The 24,267-nt window shown below is 49.3% G+C and overlaps 1 protein-coding gene across 4 annotated transcripts in view; it reads right to left on the bottom strand.

The window, feature by feature from the left end:
* Positions 1 to 24,267, bottom strand: part of BPNT1 (3'(2'), 5'-bisphosphate nucleotidase 1) — a 238,623-nt gene that overhangs the window by 102,331 nt on the left and 112,025 nt on the right. For all 4 annotated transcript variants that reach the window (XM_086927922.1, XM_086927923.1, XM_086927920.1 and 1 more), the window contains exon 3: positions 20,742 to 20,846. In XM_086927922.1, coding sequence (XP_086784048.1) covers positions 20,742 to 20,846 — 105 coding nt within the window. The remainder of the gene's footprint in view (positions 1 to 20,741; positions 20,847 to 24,267) is intronic.

Consider the following 24,267-nt stretch of genomic DNA (forward strand, 5'->3'; position numbering starts at 1 on the left):
AAGGCCTTTTCGAAGTCATTTAAAACTAAGGCCAGATATGGTGTAAGGAGGTCTCAGTGGTCAAGGGCCACATGCAAGCGTCTAAGGCAATGACGGGTGCTGCGGTGCGGCATGAAGCCACATTGGTCAGGGTGTACAAGGGTGTGAAGCACTCTTTTCATCCGAGTGGCCAAAAGCGTTGCATATATTTGGACTTCAGTATTAATGAGAGAGATCGGGCGATATTGTGCACAGGAAACCAGGGGCGGGTGCGTCTTTGGTATGACCACAATGGTGGCTGTGTCAGTGATGGAGGAGAACGACCCATCCTCTAGAGCTTCCTTGAATAGGGCATGGATTTGTGAGATCAGAGATTCACGGAACACTGCGTACGTCTCCGCAGGGAGTCCGCCTGGGTCTTGTGAGTGGAAAACATGGAGATTGCTTTGCCTACTTCTTCGGCAGTGATAGGCTCATCCATGGTTTCTTGCTCAATCTCTGATAGCTTTAGGAGGGGGATATTTTGCAGGAAGGCTGAACTATCACCCGGTGTGTGCATGAGATCTGCCGTATATAGTGTCTTGTAGTAGTTTGCAAATGTCTGCACAATTGCTGCAGGTGTACAGGAGGTTTGACCCTGTGATGGTTCAGAATTCTTACTGAAGTTTTGCATCCAGATTTAAGCTGGCTAACAGAATGTATCCATGTCATTAAATACCTCATCAACCTGTTCCCACCATCAGTGAATAACAGCTGTGTTGCATCACATTGTAGAACATGCTACCTCACTAATATTGTTGTCAAATTTCTGATTCCAGATTTGACTGAATTTATGATGTTCCTTGTCAGATTGTTGCGGTTTGTGATGACTGTTTTTAACAATACAGATATGCTATACAAATCATTCAAATTAACTAATCATTCCAGAAAGACAGCTACAGACAATTCCAATGTACGCAGATTGCTAGAAAAGGAGATCTATATCATAAACTTAATTCACTAGAGCCATTTTTCCATTGGGCTTAACAGCTGTACTTGTTGCGCAGCCTATTGCAATATCGAAAATGTGCTCTTTTATGGAATGCCTCTGGGTGTTGCAAAGTAGATAGATCACTAAGAGAGGTGCAATCGCCATTAAAGTCATTTTTCTTAACTGTGTCATTGTGTTTTTAATCTTTACCAACTGGTTGGGAATCCAAGTTCACAGGCTGAAGATGCTAGGAATATGAAAACCACCAGGCTTCAAATCGACCAGCTTTACAAAATCTCATTGCCAAAAGCTGCATATTTTATTTCTATCAAATATTCAGCTTTTGGCAACAATTAGTTTTTACAGAAACCGTGGTTCCTTCTCTTAAAACAATTAGAAGGGAAGCAGCAGGAATCTTCACTGATATTGTTTGGTACATAAATCCCAGAGCACAGCCGCTAGACTCCAATTGTATTGTGTTACAGATGAAACATAATACCAAGCTTATAACATCATGGGCTATGCACTACTTTCCACAATTTCTAACTTCAACAACACGTCAGTGTCTGTATTATAGTGTTTTTTTAATTATATACATATTTGGTGGCTTTCATGCTGATCTTTCCTTTTTGTCCTAAAGAAGCTCTAAAGATGTTCTGAATTGTAGATGAAAATGCATTAGCTAGGATGAGCTGTTATTTATTTGAGCATTAAAAGAAAAGAACATTCTTTCTATGAAGCGGTTATTTGGTAGAGTGTGAAGCCCATTTCTGGACCTGCAAATCATGAAAAGCTTAATGCAGACAGTGCAGTGTGGCTGAGTTTGGACCTTGTGGAAATTAGTACAACTCTCATGATGTTATATTCTTCTGTATGTGTTAGATTTAAAAATACAAGACTATCCTCTTAGTAATGGTAGTTTTTTCCACATGGAGTAAGACCAAGTGGAAAAATATCAAAGATGTTCAAACCTTTTTATCCTTTCCAGGTAAACCTAAGAGCTCCGGAAGTACCTAAATGGTGTAAGGCTGCTTTAGCCAAAGTAGCACAGGACTACTACTAAAAGACCAGGAGAAAAATATATTTAAAGTGAAAGTCTGTTGAAATGTTGGGAATATAAGAGGGGATCATCTGGAGATCAACTTCTTGCTTGCATAAGACAATGCATAGAATTAGTCAAGTGGTCCACATGGACAGAGGGACCACTTTTTTCTCTAGCAAGAAGACCGTCTGTCAGGCTCAACAATGGTCAGCTTAACAGACACTTTTCTCGTTCAGGTCAGGCAGCTGGGAGCTAGATATGCGCAGGCTTCTAGCTGCTTGAGCTTAACTTTGCTAGGCTGGGAATTTGGGTGTGACCTCCTTAGCCTGGCAAAATTGACTCAAGGCTCTCTACCTTATGACGAGGGGGAGCTTCACCAATTGCCTTGGGCCTAGGAGCTTCAGTTTTAAGCCCTGAAGTGCACAGGGCTGAATTTCAATGAGTGACACCTCGTCACAAAGTGGGGTGGGGTCAGTAGTTCCACTGACCCCATCCCACTTTGTAAGACCACAAGTAGGCATCAAAAAAGCACCTCCAGCAGCACTCGGATGGCAGAGTGCAAAGTAGGTGTTGGACTTCCAATGCAAACCAATGGAGGAAGCCAGCTGTAAAGAAATCATGCAGGTTAGGCCCCGGAGGCGTGGAGAAAGGACCAGGTGACTGGAAGTGTTGCTGGGCACGGAGACACCGTCGGTCGGGCACCTGAAGCCAGGGTGCTGCGGGTGCACGGGTGACCTTTCCGGTCAGGTTTTCTCTTCAGATCCGGCCGTGGGGGAACCTTCGAAGATGAGGTTGCAGGTGTCGCAGTGGGATCGGAGGAGGTCGCCCAACGCTATATACCAGCTCAGGATCGCCAGGGGACCTCGTTGTGGTGTTGGGCCACTTGGACTCCGGCAGTGGACAGTGGGTGCAGAGTGGTGAAGACACGTGGTTCCGTCTGGATCCAGTGTTTGAGTTGGAGTTGCTTGAAGGACAAATCTGAGGTCCATGGGAGATCAGTGTCTTTCCTTGATAGCAGGGCAGGTCCCCAGGGTTCTTGGAGGCTGCTGGTTGCAGGACACGGCGGTTTTAGCTTGCAGGGGTTCCGAAGCAGGAGACAGACTGGTAGAGCTGGGGACAAAGCAGTTGTCATCCACTTCTCTGCAGCACAGCTCTTTGGTCCTCCTTCTTGACTTGTTCAATCTAACGAGCAAGGTTCAGGGGTGCCTTTATATACTAGATTTAGAGTGTAACAGGTCGGGACCAAAGTCCCTTCCCTGGGGTGTCCACAGCCCACCTTATGCCACTCTCCAGTGGGATGGGGGCATATGCCTTGTACTGATTGGGAGAGTTCTCTCATCTTCAAATGGTTAGGACTGAGATGTGTGCTTCGCCTCCCCTGCCTGAGCGGTGGGTTTGGCAAATGTGAGCACACCTCCCTTTCTAGATTTTCCTGGCAATCCTGCCGCACAAAGTGGGAGTCAGAACCAGTGGGAGCCAGCTGCTGATAGCTGCAGAGGCTGGAGGTAGCTAAGAAAAGTGGCAAGCCTTTGAAGCTTCCCTTTCGTGGACCCTACCCATCCTGGGTGAAGAGGCACAACACCTCTGCCCTGGATGTGCTTTGTTTCAGGACCTTGAGAGAGGAAGGCTCTCTACCCAGGGGTCCAGAAACCTGTCTGGTGTTGGCAGATGGCTGGTAGCTAGTCTGGGGCCACACCAGGGCTGGTTGTTTTTCAGGGGAAATTGCTAAGATGCCTCTGTGTATATTTTACAATAAATCTTAAACTAGCATCAGTGTGGGTGTAATATACTGAAAAGTTGGATACAAAACTTCCCAGTTTTCAGCAAAGCCATCAGGGAGCTGCGCAGTTCGTAATGACACCTCCCAGCCCCTGCACTCAAAATGGCTCCACTGCACTTACAATGTCTGAAAGGCACAGACACTATAAGAGCATATAGCTCATGCACCTAAGCCCCCTTTGTGGTGCACCCTGCCTTTATGGCTGTAATGCCTGCTGGGGGGGTGGGGGGTGGAGGACTTTTTAATGCCACAGGCAGTGTTGGTGGGCTTGGCAACAAGGGATTGGCGCCATATAAACTTCATTTAAGTCTGCAACAAAACATGCAGCCTGCAATGACTGTGTGACTGTTAAAGTGAGGTGTCTCCGAGGGTGTCATAATACATACTGCAGCCCTTCAAGGCCCTCTCTGGTCACATGGTACTTGGTACCAAGAGCACCTTAAACACTGGACTTACAAGTGGTCCAGAGGGGTGTCATTTGTGGGGATAAAGGTACCGTTTTGGGAAAGAACACAAAAACCTGATTAGCGGGTACCCAGGGTACACGGAGTCAAGTTGGCATCTGGTATATGGCAAAATCTTAGGGGATTACCATGCAACAAGGGGCACTTTCCTACACAAGATAATGAGTGTGTCGACTAATTTGTCAGAAACCAAGCCTTTAACCTTAGCAATGGCATGGAGAAGAGTGGAATCGGCCTCTTTGCTGATCTAGCACATCTAGATATGGAACCTTGGGAAGTAGCAGAATGTTGTTGTACGAGAGAAGAGATTTTGTTCACCATAACTGACAAAGCTCAAAAGGAAAAATCTGTATCATCATTTTGGAATTTCAGGATCTCTTGAACTTTGGAAGAGTCCAAATAATCAGGATAAACCCATAAAGGAATTTCACTGACCAGTTGAGAGAGAAGTAATCTTCTAAGGACTCCTTCCCCAATCACAAACAAAATGCGAAATATAGGTAGGGAGTATTGACTCCAGATACAAATTACAATCCTTTGAAATATACTTTAAGAAAATTGGAAATTCTTCAATTTGCTGAGTAAATCTGCTGACGTTTATTTTCCTCTGCAGCCGAGAGGCTACAGAGACAATGCCGTTGTAGAAGGACCAATCCAAATATAATTCTGCAGGTAAAAAGAGCCTGAGGGCCTGATGAACTAAGTATTGTAACAGTTGCAAACCGGTGATTGCCAAAATCACAAGCTGTATATCTATATAAATCACTGTTGGACAGGCCTTGTGACATGCCCGACCCCTCCCCGCATGGCGGGTCGCGGACCCCGGCTACCCCTGTTCCCCGGACAAGAACAACACCTACAGGCCGCCGGGTCAACCCCCCGCTCTTCCCCGACGGAACATTGGCTCCTAATCCTAACTCTCTCGGCTGGCCCGGGTTCCCTCCCGAACCACCGTCCCGCGGCCCAGCCGCCATCTTGGACCCTCCACGACCAGGCCTCGTGTCGACCTCAGCCTCCGGCCTAGCCCAGCCCGACATCGAGGCACCACCATCCACCCAGGGGGTACAGAAACCACTTGGCAGGTCAATGGGAGAAGGAGTGTCGATGGCTCCCCTCCGCCAGGTTTTGATCGCCCCCCCAGCCTCCCTGGGCGCTGGCTCCACCCCCCTGCTGGGTGTCTGGACTCCCTCATCCCGGACCTCCCGACCTCCAAGTGCGAGGGTCCGGACATCAAAGGGCGCCAGACCTATAACTGGGGCAGCTCCAGAGCAGGAAGGCAGTTGTATCCTGGAGTCGAGAGACACCGAGACGAACTCATCCTTGGAGGCCTGCTGGCGCTGCCGCGGCTCCTCTCCGTGAACACTCTTGAAGGCCTGCTGGCGCTGCCGCGGCTCCCCCTCGTCGTAAACCACCTTGAAGGCCTGCTGGCGCTGCCGCGGCTCATCCTTTCGTGAACCATCGTGAAGGCCTGCTGGCGCTGCCGCGGCATCCTTTCGTGAACCATCGTGAAGGCCTGCTGGCGCTGCCGCGGCTCATCCTTTCGTGAACCATCGTGAAGGCCCGCTGGCGCTGCCGCGGCTCATCCTTTCGTGAACCATCTTGAAGGCCTGCTGGCGCTGCCGCGGCCCCTACTTGCGAATACACCAGCTCGAGGATTGTGAGCTCCACACCCGCTATCCCCGTACCTGTCCGGTACTGAGACTGTCCCGCTACCCTCTTCCCCAAAGAGACTAGAATTGACGGGATCCTCGTATCCTGGTCCTACTGTATCGTCAGCTACCTTGCCTAAGAATATATATAAAAGTGTGCAGAAGTTATCTCTGTGTGGTGTCTATCTGTGGGGGGGAAGTTGCTCGCCCGTACGATTGCAGGAGAGGGCCTCGCCAGGAGACCTCTCCCCCCATTCTTGGCCGACCCTCCGGGTCCCCGTCTAACATTGGTGGCCAGCGGCGCGATCCGAGCCGACGCATAATCGTACAGAGAGTAACTCACCCCACGACACACAGCAGCAATGACGACAAAGGAGAGTGGAACAACCGCGAAATTTCAGATAGAACGGCTGGAAGAATACAGCCACAAAGAACTAAAGCAATTCTGCCTAGATTTGGGCATCGCTACCACAGGACTGAGCACCAAAGATGACCTCAAGCACGCCTTGGAGTCTTGGGTGGAGACAGAAGCGTCCCCACCCCGAAATGAAAACATTGAGGCCACAGAAGCGCTGACCGCCCCCGTAGAAGAACGAAGAGCGGGCCTCTCGTCCGAGGAGGCCCGAGAACGGGAGAAAAGCCGACTCCACTAGTTTGAGCTGGCTCGACTACGCTTAGATGGAGAACTAAAACTGGCAGAACAAAAGATAACCCTCGAACACTTACGACTCCAGGAAGAACAAGAAGAAAAAAGAAACCAGAGGGAGCTGGAAGAAAAAAGACTAGCGTACGAACATGAGCGCAACTTAAAAGAGCTAGAAATTCGACGACAGAACAAAGAACTCGGCGTCCCAGAGAACCAGAGCTCCGCTCCCCCTGCGGACCCCAAGGTCCACATTCCCAAGGACGTCGTCCGAGAATACTACAGGAACGACGATATCCAGCAATGGTTTAAGGCCTACGAGGTAGCCATGATCTCCCACCGAATACCACGAAAAGACTGAGGAGCCGGGTTATGGGGAAGATTAGTCAACGAAGGAAGGGATGCCCCTGCTACAGCTCCCCGACCACGAGATGACATCCTACGAACACATGAAGGCCGTCCTTCTCACTCGCTATGGACTCACGTCCGAGATGTACCGGCAGCGATTTCGAGACTGTAAGAGAATCCCCGGTACCACCTGGGTGGAGTACGTGAACTTTTTTAGCCGAGCCTTCGAGGGATGGATCAAAGGCAGCCAGGTCACCACTTGCGAACAATTATTTGACCTTATTGTGTGGGAGCACCTCTCCAATAATTGTTTCGCGGAACTAAGGCAGCATCTCCTCGATAGCAAACTGACTGAACCCCGGAAGCTTGCCATCGAAGCGGATCGATGGGAGAGCACATGGGTCCCTCGGAGTTGGCCAGGCGAACAGAACAGAGCCTCCCAAGGGCCCCACCGCCCACGGGGGGAGGAGGAGGCCAGGGTCGGGGTCGGGACACCGTCACGGTGCCCCCTACTAGCAACACCCCGCCCCCGGCCGGAAGAGGAAACACTCCGATGCGACCAGGATTCCGCGCCAACATTGTCTGCCACAAATGCCAGCGACCCGGCCACTACGCCAATGATCCAACCTGCCCGAGAAACCAGAGTCCAGCAAACCGCCAGATCACCGCCGTCGCCCTAGGAGAGGAGCAGGGCGACGAAGAACAGGAGGAGCGCAAACAATACCAGCCCGAGTGGGAGCCTGCCGCCATGTCCCTGGTATGTCTAGGGGAAAGGGACATGGTCCCGCGGGCCCCCATCCCCGCCAACACGCAGAAATACAGCCAGTGGGTCACCATAAATGGACGCCGGGCGGAAGCCCTCCGTGACACAGGGGCCAGTGTGACCGCCGTCCGCTGCCATCTGGTGACCCCTGATCAAATCCTAATTATGTTGTTAAGAGAAGGAAAAAAAAAAAATAATAATAATCATCATCATCAATAAATAAAAATAATTTTTGGTCTACATGTACATACTTCCATTGTACATCTATGTACCTTCCATGTACTTGGATCTGTGTGTCTGTTACTTTTCTCCTGAAAAAGCATATCCAATGCACTACCCTATTTTTCATCCTGTGCCTCTATCAATATATTTAATCTAAATATACTTACTTTTTTTTATATATCTATATACTTTTAATGTGGTTATGGATCTATATACTTATCTCTTTCTTCTAATTTAGCGTTTCCAATGCACTAGCCTATTTCTCAGCCTATACCTCACTCATATCTTCTACCCCAACCTTCTGACTCCTCTCAAACTTCTTTCTACTACTCCTTCTAATGCAACACCCTATCTCTCATCCTATAGATCTATCAACATATCATCTACATCCACTCTCTCATTTAGCCCAAACCCCACACCACTACTATGATCGCCAAAATAACCTTTTCTAGACTCTCTCCTGCTCTACACCTCCTTGCATCATCTGACACCTCTTTTTACAAACTCTCCCCTCTGACCCCTTCCCTCCAAAACTCCTTTTTACTCATCCAAAAGCTTCCTCCTACTGCTAAGACTTTAAAAAAGAAAAAAAAAAAAAAAAATCCTTCACTCTTTTATCCCTCCACTATTCTTTTTCAATAAAAATTAACAGACTAACATGTTTCACTTCTCAAATTCCATATTCCATATTCAATTATACTAATATACTACCCAAATAACTGAATAACATATCTACTACTCAAATTACTTCATATTTATACTATACTAATTTTCAACACTAACCCTTTATGGGTTCCGGAGTGGCGTGCTACTCGCCAGAAAAGCGCTTCAACGCCCATCAGGGGTAACAAGTGCTATATGAATGCAAATCTTTCTTCCCCTTTTACCCATCCGCTATCCTTCTCACTCCAAGTAACAGACTAATATCCACCACTGAAATTACCTCATATTTCACCATATTAATTCACCACTAATCCTCTATAGGCTCCCTGAATAGCATGCGTCAACAAGCGAGCGATAAATAAATACAAACCTTTGTCCTACTCTATCCTTCTGCTATCATTCCAAATCCAAATAACTGATTAACCTTTCCACCACTTAAAATGTACTTGCATGTTTCACTATACTAATTCAACACTAATCTCTCTGTTGGTCCCGGAGTAGCGTGCTACCCGCCGAAAAAGCGCTTCGACGCCTCGTCAGGGGTAGTAAGCGCTATATAAATGCAATTACAATACAATACAATACCTAATGTACTTTGTCCCGTGCGGTCTGGGGACAACTCCGAAAGCCTGTGCCAGATGGCCCGCATCCCCTTCGAGTGGGGGGGGGGGGGGGGGGGGGGGGGGGGGGGGTGTCAGGCATGCTGAAGGTGACCGTCCGAGACGATGCCCCCGTGGACTGCCTCCTGGGGAACGATCTCGAGAGCTCCCCCTGGGCAGCCGCTGAGCGAAGAGAACACCTGGGGATGCTTGGCCTCCCTGAATGGGTCTGTGCAACGACCCGATCCATGGCTGCCCGCGCCATCCCCCTCACGGAGGAACCAGAGTGGCCCGAACCTCCTCCGCCGATCGTCGCAGAAGAAACCACACCTGAGCCCGGTCCTCCAGGGCTCAACAACGAAGACCCTGACCAACTCCAAGACCTCCCGGAGCTGGCCCAGTGGCGCCAAGAAGGTGGCCCCACGCAGGAACAGTTCAGCCAAGAGCAAAGAGCGTGTCCCTCCCTCGAGGGGCTCCGACAGCAAGCCATTGCCCAGAGCGCAGGGGATGCCTCGGGGGCCCACTGGATCTACTGGGACAACGGGCTGCTCTACAGCGAGCAAACGATTGCCGAACTGGGAGCCAGCCGGGTGCTGGTGGTCCCCCTCCGGTTCAGAGACTTCCTCTTGAACCTGGCCCACAATGTGCCTCTCGCCGGGCACCTGGGGCAGGACAAGACGTACAGCCGCCTGGTGACCCATTTCTACTGGCCGAAAATGCGGAACGATGTAATGAACCACTGCCGGGCCTGCCCCACCTGCCAGGCCAGCGGGAAGAGCGGCCGGAAACTGAAGGTCCCCCTGCAACCCTTTCCCATCGTCACCACCCCCTTTGAGCGGGTGGGAATCAACATCGTGGGGCCCCTGGAGCCCCGCACAGCGCAAGGACCCCGGTTCATACTTGTCCTGGTGGACCACGCCACCCGCTATCCCGAAGCTATCCCTCTCCGGACCGTGACAGCGCCCGTGGTGGGCCGAGCCTTGATGGGGATCTTCTCGCGGGTGGGCTTCCCCCGAGAGGTCGTCAGTGATCGGGGCACGAACTTTATCTCCAGGTACATGAAGTCCCTATGGCAACAGTGCGGGTCACCTACAAATTTACGACCCCCTACCACCCGCAAGGAAACGGACTAGTAGAACGATTCAATCGCACCCTCAAGGGCATGATCATGGGCCTGGAGGAGCCCCTACGCCCCCAATGGGACGTGCTGCTCCCATGCCTCCTGTTTGCCTACAGGAGGAAGGTCCTTCTCCTACCTGGCCGCCAAGACCTGGAACTGCCTCCCGTCCGACCTGCGCCTGACCCAAGACCACCTCTCCTTCAGGAAGAAGCTGAAGACCTGGCTGTTCGAGCAGTAGCGGCACCCCCCCCCCCCCCCAGCGCCTTGAGACCCTATGGGTATGTAGCGCGCTCTATAAGTGCCACTGATTGATTGATTGATTGAGGGAGGTCCCCCAAAAATCCCTGGGTTTCAGCCCTTTCGAGCTCCTGTATGGGCACCCCGTCCGGGGCCCGCTCAGCCTGGTCAAAGAGGGGTGGGAAGTGACCCCCCAGAAGACTCCCCCAGATGTGTACAAATTCTTCTTGACCCTCCGGAACCAGACCCGGCGGTTCAGGGAACACGCCAAAGCAAACCTCGAAACCAGCCAAGAAGACATGAAGCGCTGGTATGACCAAAATGCCTCATCCATTGAGTTCGAGCCAGGGCAGCAGGTCTGGGTGATGTCCCCGGTCGAACCTTGCGCCCTCCAGGACAAATGGACGGGACCCTTCAAAGTGGTGGAGCGCAAGGGCCCCGTCACCTACATGGTGGACCTGGAATCCCCCCGAAACCCTCTCCGGGTTCTTCATGCCAATAGACTTAAGCCCCACTTTGTACGCTCTGAACTTAGCCTCCTGATGGCTACCGACAGTGGGGCTGAGAAGGACTCCGAGCCCCTTCTCGGCTCCTGAGGAACCTCGAAACAGATGGCTCCGTGGAAGGAGTCCACCTCTCCGCTGCCTTGTCCCCAGAGCAACGCCAAGACTGCCAAGACTTGCTTCAACAGTTTGCCAACCTATTTTCCCTCATCCCTGGGGTCACCCCCTGGTGCCTCCACGATGTCGACACCGGGGATAGCCCCCCTATCCGGCACCGGGCGTACAGGGTACCCGATCGAGTACGCGCCTGCATCCAGTCGGAAGTCTCCAAGATGCTGGCTCTCGGAGTGATCGAGCCCTCCGACAGCCCCTGGGCCAGCCCAGTCGTGCTGGTCCCTAAGGCCGCCGCCCCTGGCGTTGCCCCCAGAGCTCCGGTTTTGTGTGGACTATCGGGGTCTGAAGGCCGTCACCAGGACAGACGCTCACCCCATTCCCCGAGCAGATGAACTAATCGACCCCATGGGGGGCCGCCCGCTACCTGAGCATCTTTGATTTAACAGCGAGCTATTGGCAGATCGGCCTCACCCCCGGGGCCCGGGAGCGATCCGCCTTCTCCACCCCGGATGGCCACTACCACTTCACGGTGATGCCCTTCGGAATGAAAAACGCCCCCGCCACCTTCCAGAGGCTCGTAAACAAAGTCTTGGCGGGACTGGAGGAATTCAGCGCTGCCTATCTGGACGATATTGCCGTGTACAGCCGCCAATGGGCAGAACACCTCCAACACCTCCAACACCTCCGGGAGGTCCTGAACGCCCTCCGGCGGGCAGGGCTAACAATCAAGGCCAGCAAGTGCCAAATCGGCCAAGGGTCCGTGACCTACCTGGGGCACGAGGTGGGAAGTGGCCTGGTGGCCCCTCTCCAACTCAAGATCGCCGCCATTCAGGCCTGGGAGCCACCGGTAACCCAAACAGAGGTCCGAGCCTTCCTGGGGCTCACCGGATACTACAGGCGCTTCGTAAGAGACTATGGCAGCATTGTGGGGCCCCTCACAGAACTCACATCCAAAAAAAAACCCACGAAAGTACACTGGACCCCTGAGTGTCAGACTGCCTTTGAGAAACTCAAATTCACCATGTGCTCTGCCCCCGTGCTCCAAGCCCCTGACTACAGCCGAGAATTCATAGTGCAGACGGATGCTTCCGATCATGGCATTGGGGCCGTCCTCTCCCAACTCAACACCGAGGGCGTTGACCAGCCAGTGGCCTTCATCAGCCGCCGCCTGTTGGCCCGAGAACAGCGCTGGAGCACTATAGAGCGAGAGGCCTTCGCAGTGGTGTGGGCCCTCAAGAAGCTCCGGCCCTATCTCTTCGGTACCCATTTCCGGGTGCAAACAGATCACCGACCACTGCAATGGCTGATGCAGATGCGGGGAGAGAATCCGAAGCTGTTACGTTGGTCCATCTCCCTGCAAGGGATGGACTTCACTGTGGAGCATCGCCCCGGCCAAGACCACACCAACGCAGACGGCCTGTCCCGCTTCTTCCTTCTCATTGTAAAAAAGGAACCTCCTGAGGCTTGAGCCGGGAGTAGAGCGGAAACGCTGCATTTTTAAAACTGTAAATTGCTGTTGTGTGTTTTTACAAAGCGCTTCGCTGCACTCACCCCTTGAGCACCCAGCACTGCACAAACCCCTGGAGGTCAGCTGAACAATACGCTGCCACCGGAGAGTGTTTGTTTACCTCGCCGCCATTACGAGGACATAGGCCACGCCCACCGGATAGGCCACGCCCCCTCACTCGCGTCCTGATACAAAAGCGCGCTGAATTCTAGCGCTGCTCATTGTAAAAAAGGAACCTCCTGAGGCTTGAGCGGGGAGTAGAGCGGAAACGCTGCATTTTTAAAACTGTAAATTGCTGTTGTGTGTTTTTATAAAGCGCTTCGCTGCACTCACCCCTTGAGCACCCAGCACTGCACAAACCCCTGGAGGTCAGCTGAACAATACGCTGCCACCGGAGAGTGTTTGTTTACTTCGCCGCCATTACGAGGACATAGGCCACGCCCACCGGATAGGCCACGCCCCCCTCACTCGCGTCTTGATACAAAAGCGCGCTGAATTCTAGCGCTGCTCATTGTAAAAAAGGAACCTCCTGAGGCTTGAGCCGGGAGTAGAGCGGAAACGCTGCATTTTTAAAATTGTAAATTGCTGTTGTGTGTTTTTACAAAGCGCTTCGCTGCACTCACCCCTTGAGCACCTAGCACTGCACAAACCCCTGGAGGTCAGCTGAACAATACGCTGCCACCGGAGAGTGTTTGTTTACCTCGCCGCCATTACGAGGACATAGGCCACGCCCACCGGATAGGCCACGCCCCCCTCACTCGCGTCCTGATCTGCCTCCTATAAACATGTGTCCATTCAGGAAGCGCAGCGGACGAGCGCAGCAGGCGCGACGAATGCGCGCCGAAGGCGCGCATAAGGCAAGCTCGTCTGCGCTCGTCTGCGCTCGTCCGGGCCAGGGGCCACACCCCTAACAACCCAGGCAAAAGAGACCATAGCCTACAGCCCAGACGCCTTCACGACTTGAGACCCATGGGACATGAATGTTTGAGGTATGATCTTGACACCACACCCCTTCCAGCTACTTATCCAAAATGTAGCGCGCCCCTCTCCATATGGCAGAAAAAACCCCCGAAGCATGAATACCGCATGCTCCTTTTAAATTGTAGATCCCTTCCCAAACACAAGGTGGAAATATCCCTCCTACTGGAGGAACGCAAGCCGGACGCACTGTTTCTCACGGAAACATGGTTAACGCCTGAATCCGACCCCGATGTGGTAGCCGCCCTCCCCTCTGGTTATCAAATCACTCGTCAAGACCGCCCAGACGGCAGAGGGGGAGGACTAGCAATCATATTTAAAGATCAATATCGCGGCAGACTCACTGTGGAAAACATTCCAGACTGTGAAAATTTAGCCTTCTCGCTGGAGTTTTCCCCCAATCACTGCCTCTCGGGCACCTTGATATACCGTCCACCCGGCCCCCCAAAACAATTTCATAACTGTCTACCAGCAACAGTGGCACCACGCATCTGTACTGCCGCCAACTTCACCATGTTAGGCGACCTTAATTTACATTTTGATTCGCCATCAGACTCAACGGCCACTACCCTGGCCGACGACCTGGCCGCACTACAACTCACTCAACGAGTAAACACCTCAACCCATATGAAAGGACACCTCTTAGATCCAGTATTTAGCAACTGTGCGGAGCTCTCAACTGAATCCCCACTCCCCCTCCCCTGGATTGACCATTCTCTGGTGCCCTTCACCTGGTCCACTGAGAAACGCATTCCACCAACCCCCTCGACTAGATATGCAAGATCGTGGGCACGGATACAAGTGGATGAATGGACAAACAAACTATTGGAAAAACTTCCCTCAAATAACGAAGATCCTTGTCTGGCAAACCAGGAGTATGAAAGTTGGATTCTGCACTCCCTTGAAACCATCCTCCCCCTTAAGAAATCCACGGCAAAACGATCCCACAAAACAGCACCATGGTATTCGGAAGCCCTCAGGAACAAAAAACGCCAATGCCGAAAAGCAGAAAGAAAATGGCGCTTAAATGACTCCATGGAGGACAAAACCCGATATCGGGAAGAAATAAAAGCATATAAAGAGGAGATAAAAACTGCCCAAACAGCATACTTCTCGAACAAGATCCTAGCCTCAAATTCTAAATCCTGGGAAATCTTCCAAACTCTGCAGAAACTGACAAACCCCCCCCCCCCCCCTAGTGTACACGAGGAGAAATCAGTCTCCCAATGCAACGACTTGGCAGAATTCTTCTCGGCCAAAGTAAATAAAATATACACTTCCTTCCCAATCAGTACTACCTCTCCGACAGCTCAGGATAACAACAGGGGGTCAGACCTTGAGCTAGCCTCCTCTTCCACGCTTGACCATTTTTCCTGCATGGACCTGGAAATGGTTGAATCTATGGCTCGGAAAGTGAAATCCGGCTCTCCAACCGACCCGGCCCCTCCAGAGACAATGTTACTCGCATCGCAGACGGTTCTACCCATCATCAAGAATCTCGTGAATGCATCCATTGACTCTGCCATTGTTCCGCCTGCCTGGAAATGGGCAATGGTTCGAGCACTAATAAAAAAGCCAAATCTAGATCCATCGGACTTCGCCAACTACCGTCCGATCTCACTACTCCCCTGGGTGAGCAAAATTGCGGAGAAGTACATCAACCTCCAACTGGTAAGCTATCTGGAAAACAATCAGCTGTTGGACCCTACCCAGACAGGGTTCAGGCCTAAGCACGGAACAGAGTCCGCACTCCTTATGGTCGTCGAGGAGTCCAGGAAAATCCTTGATCAAGGAGGATCAGTGGCAGTGGTCCTCCTTGATCTTAGCGCGGCGTTTGACACGGTCAGTCATAACACCTTACTGAACCGTATGTCAAACGTCGGCATCATGGACAAGGCCTGGCTCTGGCTAAAATCTTTCCTAAGCAACAGGTCGTCCCAGGTGTTTGACGGACAAACAGTCTCCGCCAGCATACCACTGAAGTGTGGAGTCCCCCAGGGCTCCTCTTTAAGCCCTGGGCTTTTTAATATCTATATGAGGCCACTGGCTGAGGTAGTTCGTCCGTATGGAGTTAAGATCATATCCTATGCGGACGACACACAGCTGGTGGTCTCCCTAGCGCAGGAAGCCCAACATCCTCTGTCAGGGGGTCTAACCAAATGCCTGGAGGAGGTGAAGTCCTGGATGACCCTGTCATCGCTAAAACTCAATGGGGACAAAACGGAGCTTATGCTCCTCGGCCCGGCTGACCCGACCCTCTTCAAGTCATTATGGCCCACCTGTCTAGGCCCCCCCCGGTTCCGAAGGATAACATCAAAAGCCTGGGGGTATGGCTGGACAGGAATCTCTCTCTTAACACTCAGGCCACAAAGCTTTCTGCCACCTGCTTTGGACTTCTCCGGACATTGAAGAAGGTTCTCCCCCTGCTCCCAATGGAGGCAAAACAAACAGCCATACAGGGCATAATACAGTCACGTCTGGACTCGAACAACGCCCTTTACCTGGGAGCCCCAGAGTACACATTGAACAGACTGCAGCTGGTACAGAACTGCGCGGCCCGTACCTTACTGCAAATTCCCCGCAGAACCTCAGTTAGGGAGGCACTGACCAGCCTTCATTGGCTACCAGTACGAAAAAGAGTCACTTTCAAAGCAATGTATATTGCCCACCAGGCCTTCTGGGACTCGGGCCCCAAAATCATGCGTAGCCTAGTCAGCCAATATCATCCAGGCAGAGACCTACGCTCTAGTCAGGCTTTCATGGCAACAGTCCCCAGAATTAAAAGGACTAGAGCAGGCGGAAGAATGTTCACCTTCAACGCCTCAAAAATCTGGAACTCCCTTCCCCTTCATCTGAGATCTAACCCCAACCTCGCCTCATTCCGTAAACAACTAAAAACACATCTGTTCAAATCTCGGTAACAATTCAGCCCCTCCCCCCTCCCCCCAGTTCTGTTATCCTCACTACACCCCCATCTGGTTCCTCTAGCGCCTGGACGCCCCAGGGCAGCAGCCGCGCTGTATAAATCCATTTTCATTCATTCATTCATTCTTCCGCCTCGGCGAGGAGATTACCCAAGAGGATGGGTGACTCTCCCTGCCTTCAGCTGAGGGGGACGCATGTTGGACAGGCCTTGTGACATGCCCGACCCCTCCCCGCATGGCGGGTCGCGGACCCCGGCTACCCCTGTTCCCCGGACAAGAACAACACCTACAGGCCGCCGGGTCAACCCCCCGCTCTTCCCCGACTGAACATTGGCTCCTAATCCTAACTCTCTCGGCTGGCCCGGGTTCCCTCCCGAACCACCGTCCCCGGCCCAGCCGCCATCTTGGACCCTCCACGACCAGGCCTCGTGGCCTCGGGTCGACCTCAGCCTCCGGCCTAGCCCAGTCCGACATAGAGGCACCACCATCCACCCAGGGGGTACAGAAACCACTTGGCAGGTCAATGGGAGAAGGAGTGTCGATGGCTCCCCTCCGCCAGGTTTCGATCGCCCCCCCCAGCCTCCCTGGGCGCTGGCTCCACCCCCCTGCTGGGTGTCTGGACTCACTCATCCCGGACCTCCCGACCTCCAAGTGCGAGGGTCCGGACATCAAAGGGCGCCAGACCTATAACTGGGGCAGCTCCAGAGCAGGAAGGCAGTTGTATCCTGGAGTCGAGAGACACCGAGAAGAACTCATCCTTGGAGGCCTGCTGGCGCTGCCGCGGCTCCTCTTCGTGAACACTCTTGAAGGCCTGCTGGCGCTGCCGCGGCTCCCCCTCGTCGTAAACCACCTTGAAGGCCTGCTGGCGCTGCCACGGCTCATCCTTTCGTGAACCATCGTGAAGGCCTGCTGGCGCTGCCGCGGCTCATCCTTTTGTGAACCATCGTGAAGGCCTGCTGGCGCTGCCGCGGATCATCCTTTCGTGAACCATCGTGAAGGCCTGCTGGCGCTGCCGCGGCTCATCCTTTCGTGAACCATCGTGAAGGCCTGCTGGCGCTGCCGCGGCTCCTACTTGCGAATACACCAGCTCGAGGATTGTGAGCTCCACACCCGCTATCCCCGTACCTGTCCGGTACTGAGACTGTCCCGCTACCCTCTTCCCCAAAGAGACTAGAATTGACGGGATCCTCGTATCCTGGTCCTACTGTATCGTCAGCTACCTTGCCTAAGAATATATATCAAAGTGTGCAGAACTTATCTCTGTGTGGTGTCTATCTGTGGGGGGGGGAAGTTGCTCGCCCGTACGATTGCAGGAGAGGGCCCTCGCCAGGAGACCTCTCCCCCCTTTCTCGGCTGACCCTCCGGGTCCCCGTCTAACAATCACTAATTGTAGGACAGCCATTTTGTCAGTCAGAAAACTTTTTCTGACTCACAAATAGCTTTTGCTATCCATTCTCACTCACAAATAGGAGAGGAAGTGTAAGTGACGTTCCCTCATATTTGTATCAATGATCTGCAATCATAATTGCAATTCCAAACCCTTTAAATGTTACCAACAATGAACTTGTGGTAGTAACCAGTTTTCAAAGAGGAAGTGGTCCCTGTGGTCGGTTTCCAATGTGTGAACGCTGGTGGGTGGCCTCAGAGGGAGCAGAAACTGCTTCTTGTCTCCTAATGTCAATTCTTTTAATGTGATTTTTTTAATGCAGCCCTTACTCCTTTAAGGAAAAGGGGATATTTAAAAAATATGTTCACTTGTAAAGATTGAAAACGCAGTGACCGACGTACATTGGGACCCGAGTTCTGTCCAGATTATTGAAACATAACATTGCAGTGGCGCTGTAAGGAAAAACATGAACAATATACTCTTGGAGGAGAGAAAATAGAGCCTCAGGGCTTAAGGCCTAGAAAAGTAACCATTGATGATTTAGAATAGATCTGTGTCTAACAGAGTTCAGAGTTCATGAGTGATGGCTCACATAGTGTGCTCTCCAACCCTGTGCAGTGGATAGTACCTGCAAAGATCAGCGGCAAACTTGAACTTACTTAAGCAGCATGGACTGTAATGTCAACCAATTAAGAGAAATTCCAAGCGCTAGATCGGAATTTAGATCTTTTTGGACTGAGTAAAGCCCAATTACCGCTCAGACAACTTTACAGGATCTCCTTACCTAGGTTGAACGAAAGGGACCACAGGTTCGCACAAGGCCATTTGAACTAGGAATCAACCATGCTGAAGTCCTACGACCGCTTTGGAGAAGCAAGTGTCAGACCTACAGAAGTCTGTTTCAGCTGTTGTGGACATAGAACTCTGAGATGGAAGAAGGCAAGACCCTTCTAGTTGATGAAGAATCCCAAATTGAAATCGGGGTTCCAGAAAATCGAAAATATCTCTAAACTGGATAAGGTACACAGGAACCGTGCTGTGCCCGATTGGTGGAAAAGAGAATTGTGTGGTATGGGTGGTGTTACATATGTAATGGCTGGCAAAAGCATGTACAAGAGACTCCCACACAGCTCTCCAAACTCTTTAAAAGAGAAAGCGTTGTTTTAAACATTTTGTATTGTTCAGTTTTCAGAGTCCACATTTCCTAATCAGTTAGAAAAGAGGAAAATGAGGATCATGACCACTGCATTGTTTTACACGCAATGGTGGTAGATTTGTAAAATTTCAACCTATGAGATAAAGTACTTTGTAACTTTATAACAGTTTTCTGGGTTTCTTTGGGCAAGACAAACTTCAATTCATTACAGATCAATTCAACAAACAGAAATAACTGTAACCTTGATCATATTTACAGATGGCCCTTTTTGTAAATGTGCAAGTTCATACTAGATTACCTTAATTTTATGTTTCTAATTGCGCTTCTGTGTCAGTCTGATTTTGTAGGCAAAGGGTTGGGTGCCGGTCGAAAAGATTTGTAGGTGATGCAGCTAGATTTGAAAATGGAACGGGCTGGCAAGGGAAGCCAGTGGAATCTGTCGGTGTCGGTGATGTGGTCATTTGTTTTCAGACTCTTGATGAGGTGTGCTGTGGCATGTAGGTTGCCACATAGGGAAGCCTATATAAAATCTAGAAGGCCACCGAGAAGGGATTTGCCAACATCCAAAGCCAAGAACACAGTGGACGGTAGCTCTGAAGTTGCTTACTCAGAAGAATGGTTTCACTTCAGAGAGCTTGTCCAAGCACAGCTTGGGTTTCTCTCCAATGTGTTCCTTTAGGGTGAAATCAGTATCCAGGGTGCATCGGAGTGACCTGGCATTATGTTAAACCTCTTCCATTTCGATTTAGATTGATACTAGTTAGCTTTGGACTTATATGTGGCTCCTAAGCCCATAGGTACTAAAGCATAGTAGACAGGTCAGCCTGGTGAGGTGCATAAGTAACACGGGAAGGGAGACATGAGAAGCCTAAACGGCACCAGTATTTGGGATTTTACTTGAATGAGGCCAAACATTGCACCTACCCAAAGCTCATGTCTGAGGACAAGGTTTGTATAGAGCAGGATGTCCAATTATGAGGGAGCATCTTTATCACTGCCGGGGTGTAAAGTCTTCTTCCTTGCTATAGAGAGCATGCCTCCCTGCCCTATAGTGATATCCTGGTAAGTAACTGTAAAGTTGCTGTAGATTTTTTTTATTCCTACCTCAGTGAACATAAAAATCTTACCTGTATATTAAGGATACCCATTTACACAGACTGTAAATCTAGAGCTTAGATTGGAGGTTAAAGAGGCATGCCAAGTGAACACATCTTTCACAGAAAGTGGCTACTGCCCTCTCTGCCCAGCCTAGGGTAAGAATTTAAAAAGGAGATTGAAGCAACATTTTTTATAATTGAATAGCTAATAAAACAGATTTAGTCTTGGTGGACTAAACCATCCTTCTCCACTTTGCCCTCTCTTTCTGCTTCTTTTAAATATTTAGCATTTGGAAACATGCATCAGTAAAATAAACCAACCTCTTCGCTGGAACAAAGCCCACACCACAAACATTAGGCCCGACCTTACTGTTTTTCAGGAACAATCCAAGACCTGCCTCAAACATCTATGTACCAATCACCCAAGGATTGATTTACCCATATCTTTCTGTATGGCCTTTCAAAGGTTATGTATAAACATATCATAATATGAGCCTCATATGGGCCTGTTCCTAGGTACACCAGTCCACTGCTCTTGAGGGCTACAATCTGTATTCAGTAAACACTCCAGATAAAAAGAAAAGTATAATACAAACCTCTTCTCCAATGATTGTCAAGCGGGGGAACTTCCGTGCCAGTGATGTGCATATGCTTTTTTGTACCACTCGGTCTGCTTTCGTCTGCAGGTCATCGGCTCCATTCTGTAAGAGACAAGGTATTGTCACGAATGAGATGAAAGAGGCCAAGTGTGGCAAAATCTGAATATACACAATCCCGCAATAGCCATTACTGAGATAGAGCTAGATATTATACATATTCATATTCTTTCAAACTGTTGTAAAAATATCCATAAAGACTGATGCCAAATGAGATTCATTAAATTCAATGTTCTGTAACTATAACTTCGTGATACTGGGTCAGTGGTAACCAAGGACAGAAAATCTACATTTGAGGGAAAGGCTTGAGATGAAAATATTCATGTTGCAAAGAGCAATGTATATGCAACGTTAGGGAAGCTATGATGGCGCCTAAAGAATGAAGAACACTTTGGATAGCCCTTGGTCACAAGATCTGAACAAGGAGGCAGCGACTTGGAAATTGGGGTTATTTCTGGTTTGAGAAAGCAGTTCTTCTCAAAATTTCTAATGCAACTGACTCCAAAATAGTATGCCTGGAGTAAAAGCTAAACGGTATTGTAGCTTTTTGCAATTGTTTTAGAACTGAATCCTTTTGGCTCCTAATGGACTTCGTTGAGCTGTGACATAGGTGTCAGGGAGCAATGCCATGAAAGCTTGATTTAGAAGTTACACATAGCTGAATAAAGACGTCTAATAGTAAGCTCTGTGTGTGGTGTGGTTATTGGCAGGTGCCCAGGTTGGGAAGACGCTACAAATGGTAACAAGGTAGGGAATAAGTAACCTGAAAAACAACTATGCTCTCCCAGAGAATTTGCAGTGGTCCAAGCAGGTTTCTCCTGCATGCCACTTGTGAACTCTGTCGAAGATCGAGTAGAGAAGGCGCTTCATACACATGGAGTCAAAGTGCAACACCAACCGTTGAAGACAGAGAAAGCGTTGCAAAGAATTTACAGTTGGATAGTTGAGAACCTGGTGGACAAGCCATACGAAGGTACTGTGCTGCCACACAAGTTAAAGTTATACATTATATGGAGTGGTGACGCTGAAAGTGAATTCAACCTGGTTTATAAAGAACAGCTGTTGATAAACTACAAAATAACTCTGCAAACGGAAACGCTGCAAGGTAGCGATAAACCAGGTTTTACATAAAGCAAATTGATGTTTAGGCAAAAGGGAAAAATGAACTTACTGCATGCCCTGAAGCGAGGCCTCATACTGCTACTTGGTGAAGGTGGCTCAAAAAGAAGTGTTCAGGGTTTTGTTTACAGAGCCGCCTATACCTTAAGCGGCTCACTCATAAAGGTGCAGAGTGAGGCTCAGAACAACCTCACAGGAATTTGGAAAATAAGGAGCCGGGAGCGACTTTCGGAATTGTGAAAGTTTTCAGATGGCTGCGAAGAAAGTCACATTACCAGCTATCATTAAAGATGAAGACGAGGCCAGTACGGCGCAAGGTCTCACAGATGAGTTGTCTAAGAAGAGTCACAAGGATCCACCCGTGGTGTCATTGTGTTCCACACTAATGTAGAACGCGGTTGCATTCTTGAAACTGCTGCTACCTTTCAATACTGCCAAAAAGATAAATATAGGCAAGAGATGGCCTGCGTGGATAGGGACATTTGATGATTTCATTGATGGGCTTGAAGAGATTGATAACAAAAAGATTATCAAGTATCTAAAAACATCTTGCCGATGATGGTGTGAAAGAAGTCATGAAAAAAATGCTGTGAAGTTTGATTTGTGCATATAATCAGATGGTTGTAAAGTGATATGTATCAAATGTATTCTTCGGGCACTGGCCGCCCTTGTACCATCGAAAATCAATAATATTTGTTGTTATAAATAACAGAAAATGCTGTGAACTGGGTACATATTGTCAGATTACAAAAACAAAATATTTAAAGTTTAATCCAGTACCAAATGTTGATTACAAAAGATAAATTCAGTCAAGAATATCAAAAAGTTTGTGAAACCATTGATGATTCTATGGAGAGACTTGATATGCTCACCAAACACTGCAAGTTCAATTAATTTAATGATGAGGAAACTATGCACCTTAGAGTTATTGATGGATGATTGTCAGATTCATTCAGATTACATTTCAGAGAGAAACTTAGTCTGGAGTGAGTGCTGATGGCTGACAGAGCTAAGGAGAATGCTGAAATGCAAGCCACTGACATGGAGTTCGGAGGTGCCCAAAGTGAAACAGACATGAGCATAAAAAGTAAGCTAAAACAAAAGATTGAAGGACACAAAGTGTAGTTCACAAGTAAAAAGAAGTGATGTTTTAGATGTGGATTTTTGTTTCCATATGAAGGTAAATGTCCTGCCATTCGACAGATATATAAAGGCTGTGGGAAATAGAACCATTTTGTGACAATTTGTAAAGTGGAGAATAAAGCAAGTGTGCCACGGTGCAAAAACAAAACGGCTACCAGAACATTCCAGAGGCAACATTCAACGCAACCTCACAAGGCCAAGCGGCGACATCAGTTGAGGCAAACTGACACTGAAGGAAGTCGATTCTACATCATCATCAAACAGTTTGTCTGCCTCAGTATCCAGTGAAGGTGAGGAAGACTATTGTGCCATGTAAATGGTTACTGTAGAGAAAAGAGCGCCTGTCGGACTGGACGCATGCGAGGAAAAATGACAGTAAAAGAAAAGTCAACATGCCAAAGCACCAAAGTCATACAAATATTGCCTGACAAGAACATAAAAAATAAATGACTGCTCAGTACCTTTAATCATCGACAGTAGCGCATCTATAAACATAATACCTGTAGAGAAATATGAATTGTCTCCTTTACCTCAAAAACCAAAGTGTACACAAGGGCTGCATTGATGCCCATAAAAAGTCATGGTTCATTTGTAGCGACAATGAAGGATAAGAAAACGAAGGTGTAAGTACCACCCATGTGCTCCAAGGTACAGAAGCAATTGCCTATGTGCTCTGTTTCAGTACTGCTGCTGATATAGGACTGATTTCTGCGGATTACAACCTGAATGCTCACCACACAATAGTAAGTCAACTACCTTCATTATTTCATGGTTTGGGAATGCTATGCTCTGTTTCAGTACTGCTGCTGATATAGGACTGATTTCCTGGGATTACAACCTGAATGCTCACCTCAAAATAGTAAATATACTACCTTCATGGTTTCATGGTTTGGGAATGCTAAAGACTTTTAAAGTAAATATACACATTAATGATGATGTCCGTCCTGTTGCTCAGAGACATAGACATGTAGTTTTTCATTTACAAGAAGCTGTTGAAAAATAAATTGAATCATTCATTAAACATGACATTATGGAGCATTTAACTGGTCCGACGCCATGGGTTTCTCCCATAGTGGTAGTGCCCAAAACAGGAACCTGAAGGGGCTGTATGCATGTGTGTTGATATGCGTCAAGCAAACAAGGCAATTCAACAAGAACATCCAGTTCTACAAATTGCTGGCATAATAACGCAGCTAAATAGTGC

This window comes from Lissotriton vulgaris, chromosome 6 (genome assembly GCF_964263255.1).
Source record: "Lissotriton vulgaris chromosome 6, aLisVul1.2, whole genome shotgun sequence".
In the NCBI taxonomy this organism is placed as follows: domain Eukaryota; kingdom Metazoa; phylum Chordata; class Amphibia; order Caudata; family Salamandridae; genus Lissotriton; species Lissotriton vulgaris.